The 16,942-nt window shown below is 40.0% G+C and overlaps 1 protein-coding gene across 15 annotated transcripts in view; it reads left to right on the forward strand.

Annotated features, from left to right (window-relative positions):
- The window catches only part of GRIP1 (glutamate receptor interacting protein 1), a 333,686-nt gene that overhangs the window by 81,411 nt on the left and 235,333 nt on the right, over window positions 1-16,942 (forward strand). For 11 of the 15 annotated variants that reach the window (XM_083699032.1, XM_083699033.1, XM_083699046.1 and 8 more), the window contains exon 1: window positions 16,251-16,794. The exons of 3 other annotated variants lie outside the window; for them this stretch is intronic. In XM_083699032.1, the coding sequence (XP_083555158.1) occupies window positions 16,662-16,794 (133 nt within the window). In that variant the 5' untranslated portion in view covers window positions 16,251-16,661. Of the gene's footprint in view, window positions 1-16,250; window positions 16,795-16,942 lie in introns of those variants that run through there. One more of the 15 variants, XM_083699048.1, reaches the window with a different exon arrangement.

Below are 16,942 nucleotides of genomic sequence, written 5' to 3' on the forward strand. Positions count from 1 at the left end.
ATATAGACAAAATCCCAAAAGTTCAGTGCAATGAAACTGCTCCACAAAATATGGATCTAATAATTAAAATATTCTTGTATAACATTCACGGATCCTCATTGCGTGTTGCAGAAACCTGGCTACCATCTTCATTTTATCCCCATCCTGGGTAAACTTTAGGAAAGCTGCCTTAAATTAATCTGACTGCCATTCCCAGCTAACTGATGAAGAACTTAATTGTCTGATACAAGGGGCAGTGCAAAAGAACATGCGCAATTGATTCTGTATGATTCTGTCCACTGGCGCATGGTCTCTCTGCGAGTGGTATTTGCTGGAATCTTCCCTGTAGTATTTGCTGATGGCAGCACATTCAGTCTCGCTAGCATGTACGCCCTTTGTTGATTCAGGTTTAATTTGAGAGAATCACCATTGCAAAGACACTGTTTCTGATTTGGCTACTACGTTCTTGAAATTCGTTGTCTAACAATCTGCGTTTAATTTTCACAAATGCAGGATTTTCTTATAAGCTGGTATAAAAAGTGTTTCTGAGACAGTTTCTGACCCTGCTCTTTCTTAGCTCCCCTGAAGGAAAAGAAAAACAACTTTGCAGAATTTTCTCAAACTATTGATCAATCAATCAATCAATCAATGTTTTCTTTCTGTGTTGGCTTCAACCCCACCTGTCTACCCCAATGCTCTAGAACAATTCCTGATCTGGAGCATTATGAAGGATACAAATTGGTAGTTGGCCTCAAACACAATTGCTGTAGCAGCACCAGCAAAACATAAGTCCCTAGGACAGGAAATACAGTGGTACATCGGTTTTTGAATGTCTCCATGGACTAACATTTCGGTTTTCAAACGCCGTAAACCCAGAAGTAAATGCTTCAGTTTTCAAACACGCCTCAGAAGTTGAACATGCCACGCTGCTTCTATTGACTGCAAGATCCTGAGCTGTCGGCTATTGAGTTTTCGGTTTTCGAACATTTCAGAGCTCGGAATGGTCTTCCAAAACGGATTACTTTCGAAAACCAAGGTACCACTGTAACCTGTGCTACTACCACTACAAATGGGGACACCACTCCCAAACTGTGCTTCCTCCAATTGCATAAATTTGGCAAAATGCCCCATACCAATTCTTCTACCTAAAAATTAGATGGAGAATTTTGAGACCTCATTTGTGCACACTTCAGGTATAAAGTACAGTCTGGTCTAGTACTTAAATCAAAAGATACAAAGTTAAGTTGTGATAAATCCCTCCCACCTTAGGGAGCTGCTTATTGGGAGAAAAGAGACTGCAATGAACTGGGATTAACTGGGGCAGGGATTGCCTGGAGCAACAGAGCACAGCAGGATAATGGCAGAAAAGAAAGGTTTCCCTTCATTTGTTGTAAAAATTAGAGCTCTCACACTTATTTGTGAAAAGTGCATTTTTAAAAACCCAGCACTGCAATTCCTCCCCATATCTCGTTTGGCCTACAGCTATGCACTCCTCCATAGCTGATATTATGCATGCACAAAACAGAAAAGAATTTTTTTACTGTACTAGTAAGTTTATTTATTTATTAACAAATTGGCGTTGTTTCCAAAGCAGTGTTGTGCTTTTTTTGTAGCACAAAGGTCATAAGGACTTGCAGAAGTAATTGTGTTTTTCTAATTGAATTGAAAATTAATGATGTGCTTTTAGCAGACTTAGAGGGATGTTTTTTCTACAAACTTTTTTTTTTTAACTAGACTAAAGTAATGGATAGTGAATTACTTTAAAATATTTCATTATTTTTTTACAACCACCTTTAAAGAGAAAATGTTAGGGGAACTAAAAAACATAGGTTTTCCTATCTCTTCTTAAAGCTGATATTAGTTTAACAAGTGCTAGGACATGGAGTTAGAGCTTTGCATAGACTCTTTCTGGTCTTAGCTATCAAGTGCCTACTGCTACTGGATAAATTTTTCTCCTTTTCCACCTGAAGGCATCTATCTATCTGCGCGCGCGCACACACACACACACACACACACATGCATAAATATTGCTTAGCTGTCTAGATAATTTAAATTTAAGCCTATATTTGATTCACTTAATATCTGACTCATAATTCTTTCTCTTCTCCCAAAAGGTCTCTTAATATGCCACATAATAAAACACATGACCATGCATAAATAATTGATGCATACATTTAAATATAATTTAAGGTGGTGGTTGTTATTATTTTTTTTTAAAAAAAGCCTAATCCACATATATTAGAGCATAACAACTTTATTGAAACAGATGGTACCCACTTCACCACAAAAAAATGACAGTAACATTTGCATTCCTTAATGTGTTTGCTGAAAAAAAAATGCAAACATCATCATTTCAATGTGTTCTATTACAGAATTATCAAGCTGGAAAGATGGTCACAGAAGTAGACTGCTAGGAGCCTATAGGATGGTATATAAATTTTAATAAATGGATTTAATTCAACCCGTCTTATTTATATTTAGGCCTCTGGGGAAAGGGGAAGACAGCCTGTAAAACCTAGACCTATGTTGGTTTTTTTCTTCCTTCTTACTCATGGTGATAACTGATTTGTAAAGGCTGAACTGAATGTTCTGTAAAACATTTTTTTCATGTGAGAAGTATAGTCTTTGGGTGCTAAAATGTTTCCTCTAAGCGCTTCAAAGGTCTCCGTTCTGCACGTCTGTTTGTGGTGCTTGGCTGTTAACCAATTGGCTGTTAATTCAGCACCAAATTATTTTTTAAAAACATGAGGCATCACTTAGCAAATCAGTTTTGGCTATACTTGAAAATCAAAGTTACCATATTTTTCGCTCTATAAGACACACCAGACCACAAGATGCACCTAGTTTTTGGAGGAGGAAAACAAGAAAAAATATATTCTGAGTCTCAGAAGCCAGAACAGCAAGAGGGATCGCTGTGCAGTGAAAGCAGCAATCCCTCTTGCTGTTCTGGCTTCTGGGATAGCTGCGCAGCCTGCATTCACTCCATAAGACACACACACATTTCCCCTTACTTTTCAGGAGGGAAAAAGTGAGTCTTATAGAGCAAAAATACGGCAGTTCACGGTCAGGGTGATGTCCATTAGGCATTGAATAGCAGCTGTCTCCATCTCATAGAGGCAAAAGGGCAGGTAGATGTGTTCCCTGCTGGCTCAGGCCACTCGCCCATCTAGTCCAGTGTGCAACAGATTTCCATGGGAAGCCCTGGAAAATGGTCTTATTCTGTTCCCTGCCTCTGTTTTTCACTTGCCTCTGCAAAAATGGGGAACAAAAGCATCAGCTGCTTCCCCTCTGCTCCCTCCCGAGCCAGTGTGGTGTAGTGGTTAAGAGCAATAGACTCATAATCTGGGGAACTGGGTTCATGTCTCCGCTCCTCCAGATGCAGCTGCTGGGTGACCTTGGGCTAGTCACACTTCTCTGAAGTCTCTCAGCCTCACTCACCTCACAGAGTGTTTGTTGTGGGGGAGGAAGGGAAAGGAGAATGTTAGCTGCTGTGAGACTCCTTAGGGTAGTGATAAAGCGGGATATCGTCCAAACTCCTTTTCTTTCCCCATTACCATTTACCAACCTGCCTGGGTGGATGAGTGACCAGTGGCAAATAGCCATTGAGCTTTTCTCAGTCTTTGCAGTGTATAGGGGAGAAGACGTGCTCTCTGGATGACATCATGCTGGGGGCAGAGAATGATCCAGCTTAAACAAAACTTCTACCAGAGGCTGTAAACATTGGAACTGGCAATAGCTGCTGCTCCTGCTGCTGCTGCTGCTGCTGTAGCAGTAGTAATCATTAAAGCTAGAGAGACATCAAATTGTTAATTTCTCAGAAGTATTTGGGATAACATTATCTCTCATATTGTCAGCTATAGAAAAACACATTTTTCACCCCCAAGTATCCTAGGAACATTAGTTTACCTCTCACAAAGGTGCAATTCACAGCAAACTACAGTTCCCATGTTTCTTTCATTGGGGTTGGGGTGCTTTAAAATGCATGGTGTATACACCGCCTAAGATAAGGACAGGCAGACCAAAAAGGAGCAGGGGTTATATTAGCTGGAGCAACTCTTTGAGGGAAAACTATGGGTTAAACCACAGAGCCTAGCACTTGCCAATCAGAAGGTCGGCAGTTCGAATCCCTGCGACGGGGTGAGCTCCCGTTGCTCGGTCCCTGCTCCTGCCAACCTAGCAGTTTGAAAGCACATCAAAGTACAAGTAGATAAATAGGTACCATTCCGGTGGGAAGGTAAACAGCGTTTCCGTGTGCTGCTCTGGTATGCCAGAAGCAGCTTAGTCATGCTGGCCACATGACCCAGAAGCTGTACGCCGGCTCCCTCAGTCAATAAAGTGAGATGAGCGCTGCAATCCCAGAGTCGGCCATGACTGGACCTAATGGTTAGGGGTCCCTTTACCTTTACGCACTAAATGCAGCCAACAGAGCCAAATGCTATTGTTGCTAAGAGTTCTAGTAGGGTGCGGTGTGTGATTTTAAGCACAAAAGTGATGTGTGCTTAATCATTTCCCTTCCAGATACTTTCCCATGCCAAATCAAACACATACCAAATTGGTTTTCATTCCCCTCTTCAGTTCAAGATGCATATTTGTGACTAGCCTTAAATATTGTTGCACAGAAAATTGTAGAAGGTGCATGAAGATTTATTGAACCAAGTTAAGCATTCAATATCTGAGCACGTTTCAAGCTGTAAAGTTCTTCTTCAGGGGAAAATTATTTGGCAAGTGTAGCTACATAAAAACATTCATTAAGCGTAACTCTTTTAAATTCAAGCAGTCCACTCTGATATATGAATCAGAAGATAGTTTCCTGGGCCAAGCAAGGCACTTTTGAAAATAATTTCGGAGTACTGAATGGGTGACTTTTTTTTAGGACATGGATTCTCTGATGTTGTTAACAATGGATCATTAAGTCCAGGGAAACAGTAAATGCAAGTATTACACACTTTGAATGCAAGGCACTGCAAAACTGAGCCTGGAATACTAATAATTGGCCTAAAGAACTTCTAATATTTCTCTTCCTTCAGAAAAGTTATGTTTGTTCTATTTCTGCCTCATTTTGCATTTTTTTAAAATCAACTTGTATTTCCTGTGCATTTTTGCTAATACACTCTTGAAAGCAATTTTATCTAATGTAATGCATTTTTAACATTATATTTACAAATATACACACTTCCCCATCAACTTTCCCCTAATATATATGATTTTTTTAGTATTAATTTTTTGGTTGGAGGACAGCATTGAAAAATTCAGAGAATGCAAATTTCAAATGACATTTGAGGTTTGCTTTGTGTTTTGATTTAGGAAGTGTGATTTGGGTAAGCTTGCTTTAAAAATGTGAAATGAAATAATATCTTTCCAAGCTCTAGGAATGACAACATTGTTTTTTGGGCCAAAGTGGATAAAATTTATAGGCACAAGAGTCCCATGAGAAAATTGATTTAAGTCTGCCAAATTGCAAGCAAATTAGTCCATGGGCTTTGTGTGAAGGCAGTAAGACATACTCATTTCCCTCCACAATCCCTTGGCAAGGGGTTGCCTCTTGCTCTTCCTTACCTTAAATAATTAAGAGGTTGCCAAGTGATTTGTGTTCTTTCTTGTGTATTTTAAAAATAATAATTTTATCTTCACACTGATTCTTTCCTTTCGGGTCCTTATGTCCTCTGATAGGTTTGCAAAATGTTGCCTGAACAGTTCTGGTGTTGTTAAAAGAGCAATGTATGATTTATTTATTTAAAAAATGAAGCTTTCTAAAAATCTCCAGTACTGTGTTTTAACAAACAACAATAAGGAACTTTTAAGTGCTCCTCAGGCAATATATTGGTCAACTTCATTTTGTGCAAAGCCCATGGACCAGAGGAACAAAGAAATGGGGGAGGGGGAAAACCAAAGGATGCATAAAATGACAGAAATGGCAGAGTGGCATGATGCTTTCTGAGGGCCTTGATTTGAGTCGGGTGTTTATTGATATCATGCTTGGGAGGGAGAGAGAGACTCCCAAATCACTCAAATTTGCATCATTGTTTGGGCTCCACACAGCCCACCCCCCTTCTACTGCATAAATTCCCATGTTCAGATAGGGGGGGGGGAACTATTGTTTGAAACCTGTCAGTCAGAGTTAACAGTTCTAAACCAGATGGACCAGCAGCTTTCTATGTTCACCCTGAATATTTTTTAATTTTTTTTGAAAGGGAGAATATAAATTTATTAAATTATATTTTACAGTATTGCAACATATTCAACTAAAATTTTTTTATACTGTTTTTAGTTGTTTATTTTGTCTATGTGTATGTTGATAATATACAAGTATTTGTATGACTGAATTTAATCCATGGTGTTATAATAATAGTGAGGAAATAAAAATATAAATGGATCATATTTATAAACTCAGTTATTGAGTAATGCAAATAAGTAAATGGCTCCATCTTCTATATTTGTTTTCCAAATTTGCACTGCTACTGTGGTGCAATATTTCAAATGAATTACTGCTTTGCTAAGATAGCATAAACACCCCTTGAGTAAATAAGACAAGGGCATTTTTCTTTTTGATGTGTAGATGCACTCAAAGCAAAAACTGATGAACAGGGACTTGCAGTAGTTAATGATCCTTTCCTATAAAGCTACTATGTGTGTTCTTTGGCTGTAGAAATGTAAATGCTTCTCTATTATGATAAAGTAAGTATTAAAAGCTCTTAGGAAACACATATTTCCTGATCTGATTCAGTGCTCAGTACAGCCATATGATGTGTATGTTTGATTGGTATGGGTGGTTAAGTTAGGCTTTGACCAGTATCATGTGATACTGCAATAGTAAGCACAATCTTACCTTGCTGGCCAACAGATTCTCTAAAAGAGTGACTAGCAAACTAAGCCAATTTATCCATCTGTGAAATATTTCAAGGTCAACATTTTATTGGCTACAAGATTTCTAGCTAAAAAGACTGAGGACGACAGTTTGGTAATGTTTGCTTACTGAGCGTGAAATGAAATTTAACAGTATGGCATGCCTACATTTGTAAATTTATTGTGGTTGTTTAGACTTCTTAGAAAATGAAATGTCAAACAGTCATCCTTAGCTTCCAAAAAGCATTGTGTTGTAAACCCCTACAGCTCAGCTTATTCTTTTTACCAATATGAGATTATTTCCTCTTCACTAGAGTTTTTCTCATTTAAGGCTACTATTGTAGAAAATCATGTTTAAAACTGAAACATGGCAACCAGGTTGTTGACTAAGATCCTGATATTCCAGCATCAATATCTAAGTATTTATGGACACAAACAATACCTACTTAATTTCAGACACTATTATTTTATCATGAATATTATGATCTAAACTGAATGCAAAAAACCAACAATCCATTTGTAGCTCTCTCAGTTGGGTAGTGAAGCTTGAAAAGTTGGTTTGTGTTTACCTTAAGCACTTAAAATCAAGTGCAAGTAAGAAGTTTTTGAATATATCTCTATGCAAGGGTCCTATTTCTGAGGTATCCTAATTCAGGATTTATAAGCACTTGGAGCTAACACCTTGGGGACACACACACACACACACACAGAGAGAGAGAGAGAGAGAGAGAGAGAGAGAGAGAGAGCTTTTATTAATGCTCAGGGTCACTGATGCATGCTTAAGACTAAACCAGTAGGCATATAAAATTACAGATCAGCTGATTCCTGGATGAGAGTTGACACTGGCACTTCACTTCTGCAGCTGTAAATTGTAACATTGCAATGATTCACACTAAGGCTGCACACCGGGAAACTGGTTGAAGCACTCTTTATAAACCAGGATGGTAAACTAGAATCAAATTGTATTTTGCAGTCGTAGTCTGTGGAGTGCTCTTAAACAACATTTCCTAAGTAAGAATGTTAGGAGAAACTCATTTAGCAATCCAGGGAGTCTCTCTGCAGTTGGGTGCTTGAGAGGAGTAAGGCAGGAAGGAGAAGGAACCACTGGTGCTTATTGGACATTCTCACTGCAGCAAACCATGGTTTGTTAGACTAGGAACGTAACACATGAACTGAGCTGCTATGTGACAGCCTGTGTTTCTCAAATTGTAAGTCATCTCATACTTCTTTCAATATCAGAAAAAAGGCATTGATATTGAGATTTCATAATACAGTATACAAATTTATTTAATACATTAAAAGAGATTATTAACGAACCTCAATACTTTAGTTTGGTGATATCTGTTTGCTTGCAGGTGACATATAGTAATAGGCACTAAGCCAAAAGCTTCATTGATAGTGCCATGAATTCTTGCAAGTGCTCACAACTCTAAATTTACTCTAGCACATGCCTGACATTACAGACTGTACTATTAAATTGGTTTCTGATAGAATTGTGCTTTCAGAGTACGTTCTGTATATTTCTGCTCAGAAGTAAGTCCTATTAAGTTCAGTGGGACTTACTGCCAAGTAAGCATTTCAGGGGTGTAGCCAGTGTTAATCATATTCAGAGTAGACCCATTGAAATAAATGGATATGACTAACTTTGGGTCATTAAGTTCAGTGGGTCTGCTGTGAGAAAAGCTTGGCCCCCTCAGTTTCAAGCATCTAATTAGCAAGTCACACCTACATAGGCAAAAATGGCCATGATTGTAATCATGTAATCCTGGTTTCTAAGAGTGGTTTATAAACATAGCAGAGGTTGTCGTCCGTGGAAAGCGATAAAGCCTTCTAGTGAAAATCATTTTCTCTCCCCTCCCCCACTTAGGGGAAGATAGCTCAACAGCTCAAAAGCAACAAAATATTTCATTTGACACGGCTATGTTTTAAGAACATCCAAAATAGAATCACCCTTTTTCGCTTCCATACAGTATTGTTTCCATTGCTTGCCCCCGGTCCCACCCAGCGCGCATGCATACACACACACACACACACACACACACACACACACACGCTCAAGCTCCTACTTGTAAGGAAGAAAAAGATCTTTATTCATACAACTAACAGTCCAGTATTGGCAGCAGGCACAGTGTTCAGGAGTCATGATTCAGAATTTTAGAAGCATGGCAAGAAGTTCAGAATTGGATGGAAATGCCAAAGATGTCCCAACAAGCTTCCCTGCTCTACCTGCCAAGCTTTTTAAAAATGATGCATGGTGTGCTCACTTGTGGGACTTGTGGGAATGCTAAGATTGGAAATGCACACTCTGTGGGGTTGTATGTGTGCGGGGTCTGGTTCCATCTGTGAAGCTGGAACCTGCTTCTAGATGACAAGACTGCATCCTTCTATTCCATCTCTGGTTTAGCCTCCCCCTGGGGTGATCAAATTCTCCTCCAGCCTTCACTGAGGCTTCCTGCTCCACAGGAAGGTCAGAGGGAAAATCTAGCATCCCTGTTGCCCTTTCTGCCTGAGATCCTCTCCGCTCCAACCAAGGTCCCAACATTTCAACCCCCTTTCCTGTTTCTTCCTGCATAAACAACTTTTCAACATATATATATATAGGCTATTTAAACAGGGTGCCCCACCTATGCTTAGTTTTTGTTATTCTGTAATTGGGATTGCAACTGTTGTATTGGACAATGGACAGTTTCCAGTGCCTGAGTTGAACAACATCCTTGGCAGCTGCTGGTGCTGGCATGAAGACTCTTAATGCAACTGCAGCAATCTGCATGACCTAGCTGGTTGTGTGGAACAGCCACCATGTGAAGGGTGTTTCAGGCAACTTCCAGGTGAGAGCTGTAATATTGTTGATTGGATGGTAGATACAGTAGATGCTCGGGTTGCGAACGTGATCCGTGCGGGATGCACGTTCTCAACTCGCAGCGTTCGCACCTGCATCACCGCATCTGCGCATTTGCGGGTTACAATTCAGTGCTTTTGCGCATGCACAAAGAGTGATTTAGCACTTCTGCACATACGCAACCGCCGAAACCCGGAAGTAACCCGTTCCAGTACTTCCAGGTTTTGGCGGTCTGTAACCCCAAAAAAATGCAACCTGAAGCGGCTGTAACCCAAGGTATGACTGTATAGAACTTTCCGACTGCAAGAGCAGTTGGTCAATAGAAAAAGATTACTGAAAGGATTGTGGTATTGATTTTTTTTTTTAAAAAAGGGAGACAGTGGATGGATGACTGTCAAGAATTGTTTGTGACCCATAAATCCTTTCACTGTATAAAAAATTGGTTCAGATGGCCTTGGAGGTCAGACTTATCTCTTAACACGCTGAGAAATACTACAGTGTGAGAAATGGGTAAGATGCAATGGCTTTCAGTGGACTGTGCTATCTGGCTGATGACTGAGGTTGTCAGAACAGAGTAATAACATGCATTTACATATATTTGGATGTTTCTTTGCCTTTCTGGGGTTTTTCAGCCATCATTACTTTTTAAACTTGCTTTCCTTGTAGAACTTACAAGGATAAGAAAAGTCTTAATTCCAGTGCATTTATTTTGTAATTAGTAGGATGGAAATAATTAGTGGAAAGTTTAAGTACTTCCAGTGTGAGTTAATAAACTTTAGATCCTTGCTTTGTTATTCATATGAAGCGTCAGAAAAGCTGAGGTACTTGCAGTGCACTAAGAATATGGGTATATATTTGTCCTTTTTATTACTAACCAGAACTTACTTGTTTGAGCTCGCCGGCAGTAAAATCCTTCTGTTCATCATTGTTATCTTCATGCAGCAATAACTGGAAGACGCTTTATGACTACAGACTGCTTTCGGCTTTCGGGAAGCTTTTTGGGTTTTATCCAGTGCTTTAACTTTGGTCCTATAGTTCTCTTAAACTTTTTGATATTCTCTATACTAAACAGAATATAATATTTTTTTTTAAAAAAAGAAATTCTTCTAGAGGTAACGTTTGCAATAGAAACTGAATTTTCACTTGGATTTTTGAGGATATTATCATTACATATTATCTATTAAATTTCTGTATCGCTCTTCAACCGAGGATCACAGGGTGGTTTTCAATATTAAAACACAAACAAAAATACCACAGTAACAAACAAAAGCAGAAACCCACAGTTTAAAAGACCAAAGGTATTATTATTTATTAAATTTAAGATTTAAGAAGAATTGCTTAGTTGCTCCAGCAAGGCACCGGTTAACTTTGCCTCACAGGGACACTGAGGAGAAGCAGTTCTATCCGGTGAGCCATGCAAGGGCAATAAAGCTTTAAATCAACTTAATATATTGTTGGACCACCTAATGTTTCAGAAGACTAATATGCTAATAATTGCCGGTAATGTATTGTGAGGGAGACTGAAATTCACTTACCACATGGATGGCTCAGTTTCAAGAACCCATCTGACTTATATTCTAGCACTACAGTGGTACCTCAGGTTACATATGCTTCAGGTTACATACACTTCAGGTTACAGACTCCGCTAACCCAGAAATATTACCTCGGGTTAAGAACTTTGCTTCAGGATGAGAACAGAAATCGGGCTCCGGCGGTGCAGTGGCAGCAGGAGGCCCCATTAGCTAAAGTGGTGCTTCAGGTTAAGAACAGACCTCCAGAATGAATTAAGTTCTTAACCCGAGGGACCACTGTACATAGAATTGTAGAGTTGGAAGGTACCCTGAGAGCCCCCCTGTAATGCAGGAATCTCAACTAGATCATACACGACCGGTGGCCGTCCAACCTCTGCTTCAAAACCTCCAAGGAAGAAGAGTCTACTGCCTCTTTGGGGAGTCTCTTCCCTTGTCGAACAGCTCTTACTTTCAGAAAGTTCTTCCTGATATTTAGCTGGAATCTTCTTTCTTGTAACTTGAAACCATTGGTTTGGGTCCTAGCCTACAGAGCAGGAGAAAACAAGCTTGCTCCACCTTCCATGTGGCAGCCCTTATCTGAGAAATAGGTGGGGCCCCGCTGGCTCACCTGCTCACACAAACATTTAACACTTGGGACCCCAAACGAGCCCCTACACTACACTGTAGACTTGGACATCCCCTTTCTAGGCCCCAGGCCTAGACAGAAGGCAGGCCTGATGGGAGATACAGGAGGAGCCTACTCAAGAGGAAGAGGTGCCAAGTGAAACTTGTAGCCCAGCTGAAGATCAGTAAAGGGTGGATCTGTTTGTACTAGCATAAAACCTCTCAGCCTCTTTCTATTTTAGTGTGATCTTTTGCTTTTAATGATCCCACATCCTCTTATGTAGCTACTGTTTGGTAACTATGTAATTAAGTAGCCCCACCACCCTGTTCCAGTGACAGAAATATATGTTAGCATGAGTAACTGAAGGGAGTGGTTACAGGATCCACTGATCAAAGCTTGCAATGGAATTAAAATATTTAATTGAACGGACTGCAAGGCATGTAATAAAAATATTGGATACTGGATACTACGGCAGAATATAAGTGAGGACACAATAATTATACGGTCTGTATCAGAATATGTCTAACTTATTGTTTGATATTGCATTTAAATGGTTTCACTGCAGGCTCCTCTGCCTTATGAGCAGATATTTTCTAAACATATAATGTTGCAACTGTCACATCTCTTTGACTTAGAGCATGTATAATTGGCTGTGGTTTACTCTTTCTAGCTTCCATCCTTTCGCAAAAGAACTTATGCTGCAGAAACCATGTGTGGCGTTCACAAAATGTCATGCAGATCATTAGACATCTAATTAGCTTTCATTCTTCACACTAAACATTGTGTAGAGATGATCTCCTGGGAGTCCATAAATTTATTTTATGTTTTCAGACTTGAATTATTCTCCTTGTTCTCTGTTACCCTGAAATATGTTTCAAAACATATTTAATAGTATAAATAGTTGCTGTCATACATCATGCGTGAATAATGGATTTCTTTTCCTTTCTTTACACTGCTGGCCCAACAGAGCAAAATATTTTGCTCATGAGATTCAAATAGAATCAAGGGGTTCAAATTACACATGCATCTTTCAAAAAGAGGAAGGTAAGTCCTTGATATGATTGTAGACAATAAGGCAAAGTATTCCACTTCACACAGCATGGCTGACACGATGGCATTCAGAATGCAATTTTGCTGTGACTTTCAAGCATTTATCTTAAAGGGCCAGCCCCTTATTTACATGTTTAATACAAATACGTATGCCTCTGCACCACAGTTGGCCTCATGGCTTTCAGCCAATCAAAGCATCTCTTGGAATAGAGAGGGAAACATGGTGACAGGAGATATGGGCCGGGTTTTAGGACCAAAACAAAAAAGGATAAGAGTTGGGAAGGTGATTTCCTGGAAAAAGAACATTGAAGGACTGGCAATGTGAATTATGCATCCTATGCAGTGGGATGGAATGATCTATCAATTTTGGTTCTCCCCATTTCATCTTGCAGCAATTTGCATTTTTTTTTGAAATTTCATGAAAATTCATCAGAATTTTATGTGAATTTGTACTAATAAACACACACACACACACACACACACACACAAAGTTTTGCATAACATACACATTTTGCAAACAATTTCCCCTGATATAATGCATTTTTGTATGCTATTTTCAGTAATATCTTCATTTTATGCATAATTTCCCTTAATACATGCATTTTTGTAAACACTGGCTGGTTGGAGAACTGTATTGCAAAATTCGGATCAGTATGAATTTCAAGGGATAGCTATGTTTCAGTTCCCATATTATTTCAGAAAATGTGAATTGGATGAATTTGGCACCAAATGTGAACAGAAACCAGCTTTTCCTCTATTCCTAGCTATGCATTACAGTATAAATGTCTTTGGGTATACAGCTTTCATACTAAAGAATATGCAGTGATACCCGTATACCTTACCGTCATCTGCAATCAACCAGGTATCTTTGACCAAGCTGCAGAGCCTCTTTCCCTCTCTTGCATCTTCCATTGGTTTTGCCTGCACAGTACTGTATAATAAGGATGCAGAGCAGCTTGTGAGCATGAAATCTGTTGGCAGCAGGTGATGTTTCCAGGGTTGTATGGGGAGGTTGGGGCCTGGCAGACCCAGCAACTGAGGAACATATGAAGGCATCTTCTACTTGATTGGTTCATCTAGCCCAGATGCTGATGAGCAGTGACTCTCCATCCTTTCAGGCAGGAGTCTCTCCCAGTCCCAGCCCTGCCTGGAGATGCCAGGAATTGAACCAGAAACACAGAAGCATGTGTTCTACCACTGAGCTACAGCCCAGCATGCTGCCTTTCAGCTTGCTTACCATCAGGTCCAATATATATTTCAGTATGCTGATATGTCCATAACACTCTTAATGGCATGAGAAAGTTAATGTGGGCTGGGAGTTGCAAGTCAGGCCCTGACCTGTGGTTCCGCCCAAGTCCTATAGGTTAGTGAGGACTCTCTCTATACATGTAGGCTGACCAGGGAAGAGGCTCTCACCATGACATTAATGCCCTTTGCCTTTTGATGCACCCAGGTCCTGCACAGGTTCTATTTATACAAAACATGGCTTCCAAGCAAGCTTGAGTTACGAATTTCTTTTTAGCAAGTTAAAACAATTCTTTCAGGTTAGAAGAGAGTTTGGAGTTTGGATTTGATACCCCGCTTTATCACTACCCTAAGGAGTCTCAAAGCAGCCAACAATCTTCTTTCCCTTCCTCTCCCACAATAAACACTCTGTGAGATGAGTGGGGCTGAGAGACTTCAGAGAAGTGTGACTGGCCCAAGGTCACCCAGCAGCTGCATGTGGAGGAGCGGAGACGCGAACCCGGTTCCCCAGATTACGAGATTACCGCTCTTAACCACTACACCACACTGGCTCTTAGGAAGATTCCATCCTATGTTGCCGTATAAGGAGTAGCAGTGATGGGCAAAGATGCTAGTAAGATGTGACAGCAAGTGATACCCAAGTGAAGGCTTGCATATCCTGCTACAGATTCTGGGCTGAGCTCTGAAACTGAAAGCAAGAACTTGGGGTGATCCTTTCTGAGCTCTGGCTCAAATTCAGCATTCAAATAGGAATGGATGATGAAGAGCTGGTCAGTTCAGAGTGCTGGATTTATATGCTGGGGTTTCCCAGAAAAGATGAATCAGTCAAGGACTCCTTTACTGTAAATTAAAGCCTAGCTGAGTTCACTGTCCAGTTTTAGAATGACACTATAATTTTATTTTAACAGGAATTCTAAGCAATTTCCACATAATGCGAGGACAGCCATTCTTTTCTAGTTCTAAGATAAGGTCATAATTTGGTTGATACATGGCGATGACGATGATAGGGCAGAGGGCAGTGAAATGGCTTCAAGTGCTAACCATTGACCAAGGGAGAAGTATATACTATATTGGTGGTTGTTGCTGATATGCAGGGGTAGTGTGGATACTGCTAAGGAATGGCCGGGAGCACTTTGTGTGACCCAACAATGTTTGCCCATGCCTGTGTATTGCTTGCACAATATTTCCTGAACTGAAGTATGCTATACTCTGCTGCCTTTCAGTGACCACCAATACAGGTCTGGAGCCCTCACCCCAGTGGTCAGTGCTCTGTATCAGTGACCATGCAGTGCACTCACTTCCCACCTTGTTCCCACTTCTGATATACTAATTGCATTCCACTCTTACATCTCAAACTGATACTTCCTAGTGATAAAGGATCCCCTCCCCCAATTTTGCTAGAGTAGAGAGGGTTGCAAAATCATTTCTGGCAAATGTTATTCTGATTGGACTTAAATCAACATGCCTTGGGTTTTTTGTTTTGTTTTTTTTTGCTGTAAAAGAGGCTTTGATTTTGTTAGAAATTCCTTTCTTATCTTAGCAAATGCTTGTGGAATGGCATTCAAGCAGAACACATTGATAATTCTTTCAAGCTCTGAAAGTAGGTTTAAAGGAGAACATACACAGCTCACGTGTTTTCTTAAGTTTGAAAACTCACCCAAAATTTTTTAGGATGCGTTAGTTTAAAACACTGAGGCATATGCTGTGTGTATGATGTAGCTTCCTTTGTTTGTTCGCTTGATATAAGTATGCTTTGCTTAATCTGTAAGGAGTCTTTCTATGTATTGCAATATTTAGTTCGCATAATGATTGAAATATATCAATGCCCAATGGGTAAATGTGTCATTTAGAAGCAGCTGCCAAGGTTTCTCCCCGCTGCTCCAATTAACACATTCAGTACACGCTTGCCAGTGAGTGGTCTGTGTGTATGGATTAAACCACTTTTCTGTTTGTTCAGGCTGCATTGTATGGTATCCAGAAATGATGTGTTCATTGTTCATTGTGCTGCAAACCAAATAAGAGAAGACAAGAGAGAAAAACCACATGACATTTGAAGGTGTGCAGCTGCAAACAACAAGGTAGTAAATACTAGGTTGCAGAAAACCTCTTCTACTTTCAGAGGTGGTTCAGTCCATTGAGTAACGTTTATCTCCGCCCCTCTGTCCCCTCTTCAAATGATGGAGACACAGAATAGTGAAATTCTAGTGCTGGGATTCCTCTTGCTGTCAGGCAGATCTTTTGAACTTTGTTCTGTTTATTTATTAGAGCGTGTTTGACACGAAGAGCATACCTTTTCAGCTGATGGTTTTCTCTTTATAAATATTTGTTTTCAGACTGAAATGGTCTCTTCGGTTCTTTCTGTTCAGGATCTGGCAAAGGTAGCGCAGCGAGTGTCCTTTATTGTCAGAGCTTAAACTGATTTTTGAATGGTGCCAAGCTGGCTGGTCAAAGGGGCCAGTTCTCCTGTATTTGCTGCTCATTCATGCTCAGGCTGCTTTTTGTGAAGTGCGGCTGTTGGCCAGAACCAACAAAGGGCACACAGACCTGATATTGTGGGCTGCTGAATGAGATGGAGCGTTTCTTGGGCTTTGTCAAGCAGATAAGAAGATCGAGGAGAAGAAAAGGCAAAAAGTACCGGCCAGAGGAGGATTATCATGAGGGTTATGAGGATGTCTATTATTACGCCTCGGAACACTTTCCAAGTAAGCACTGTATAAATGTGTTTTCTGTTGCTGTTACAAATGTCCACTATTGCATTTAGGCATGAAATGCTAATGCAGACCAGAATACTACTGTATTTCACACAGGTATTAAAGCATTTCAGAAACACTGTTGATTTCTGCATAGATG

The sequence above is a fragment of the Podarcis gaigeae genome (assembly GCF_964106915.1).
Source record: "Podarcis gaigeae genome assembly, chromosome: 10".
Taxonomy (NCBI): domain Eukaryota; kingdom Metazoa; phylum Chordata; class Lepidosauria; order Squamata; family Lacertidae; genus Podarcis; species Podarcis gaigeae.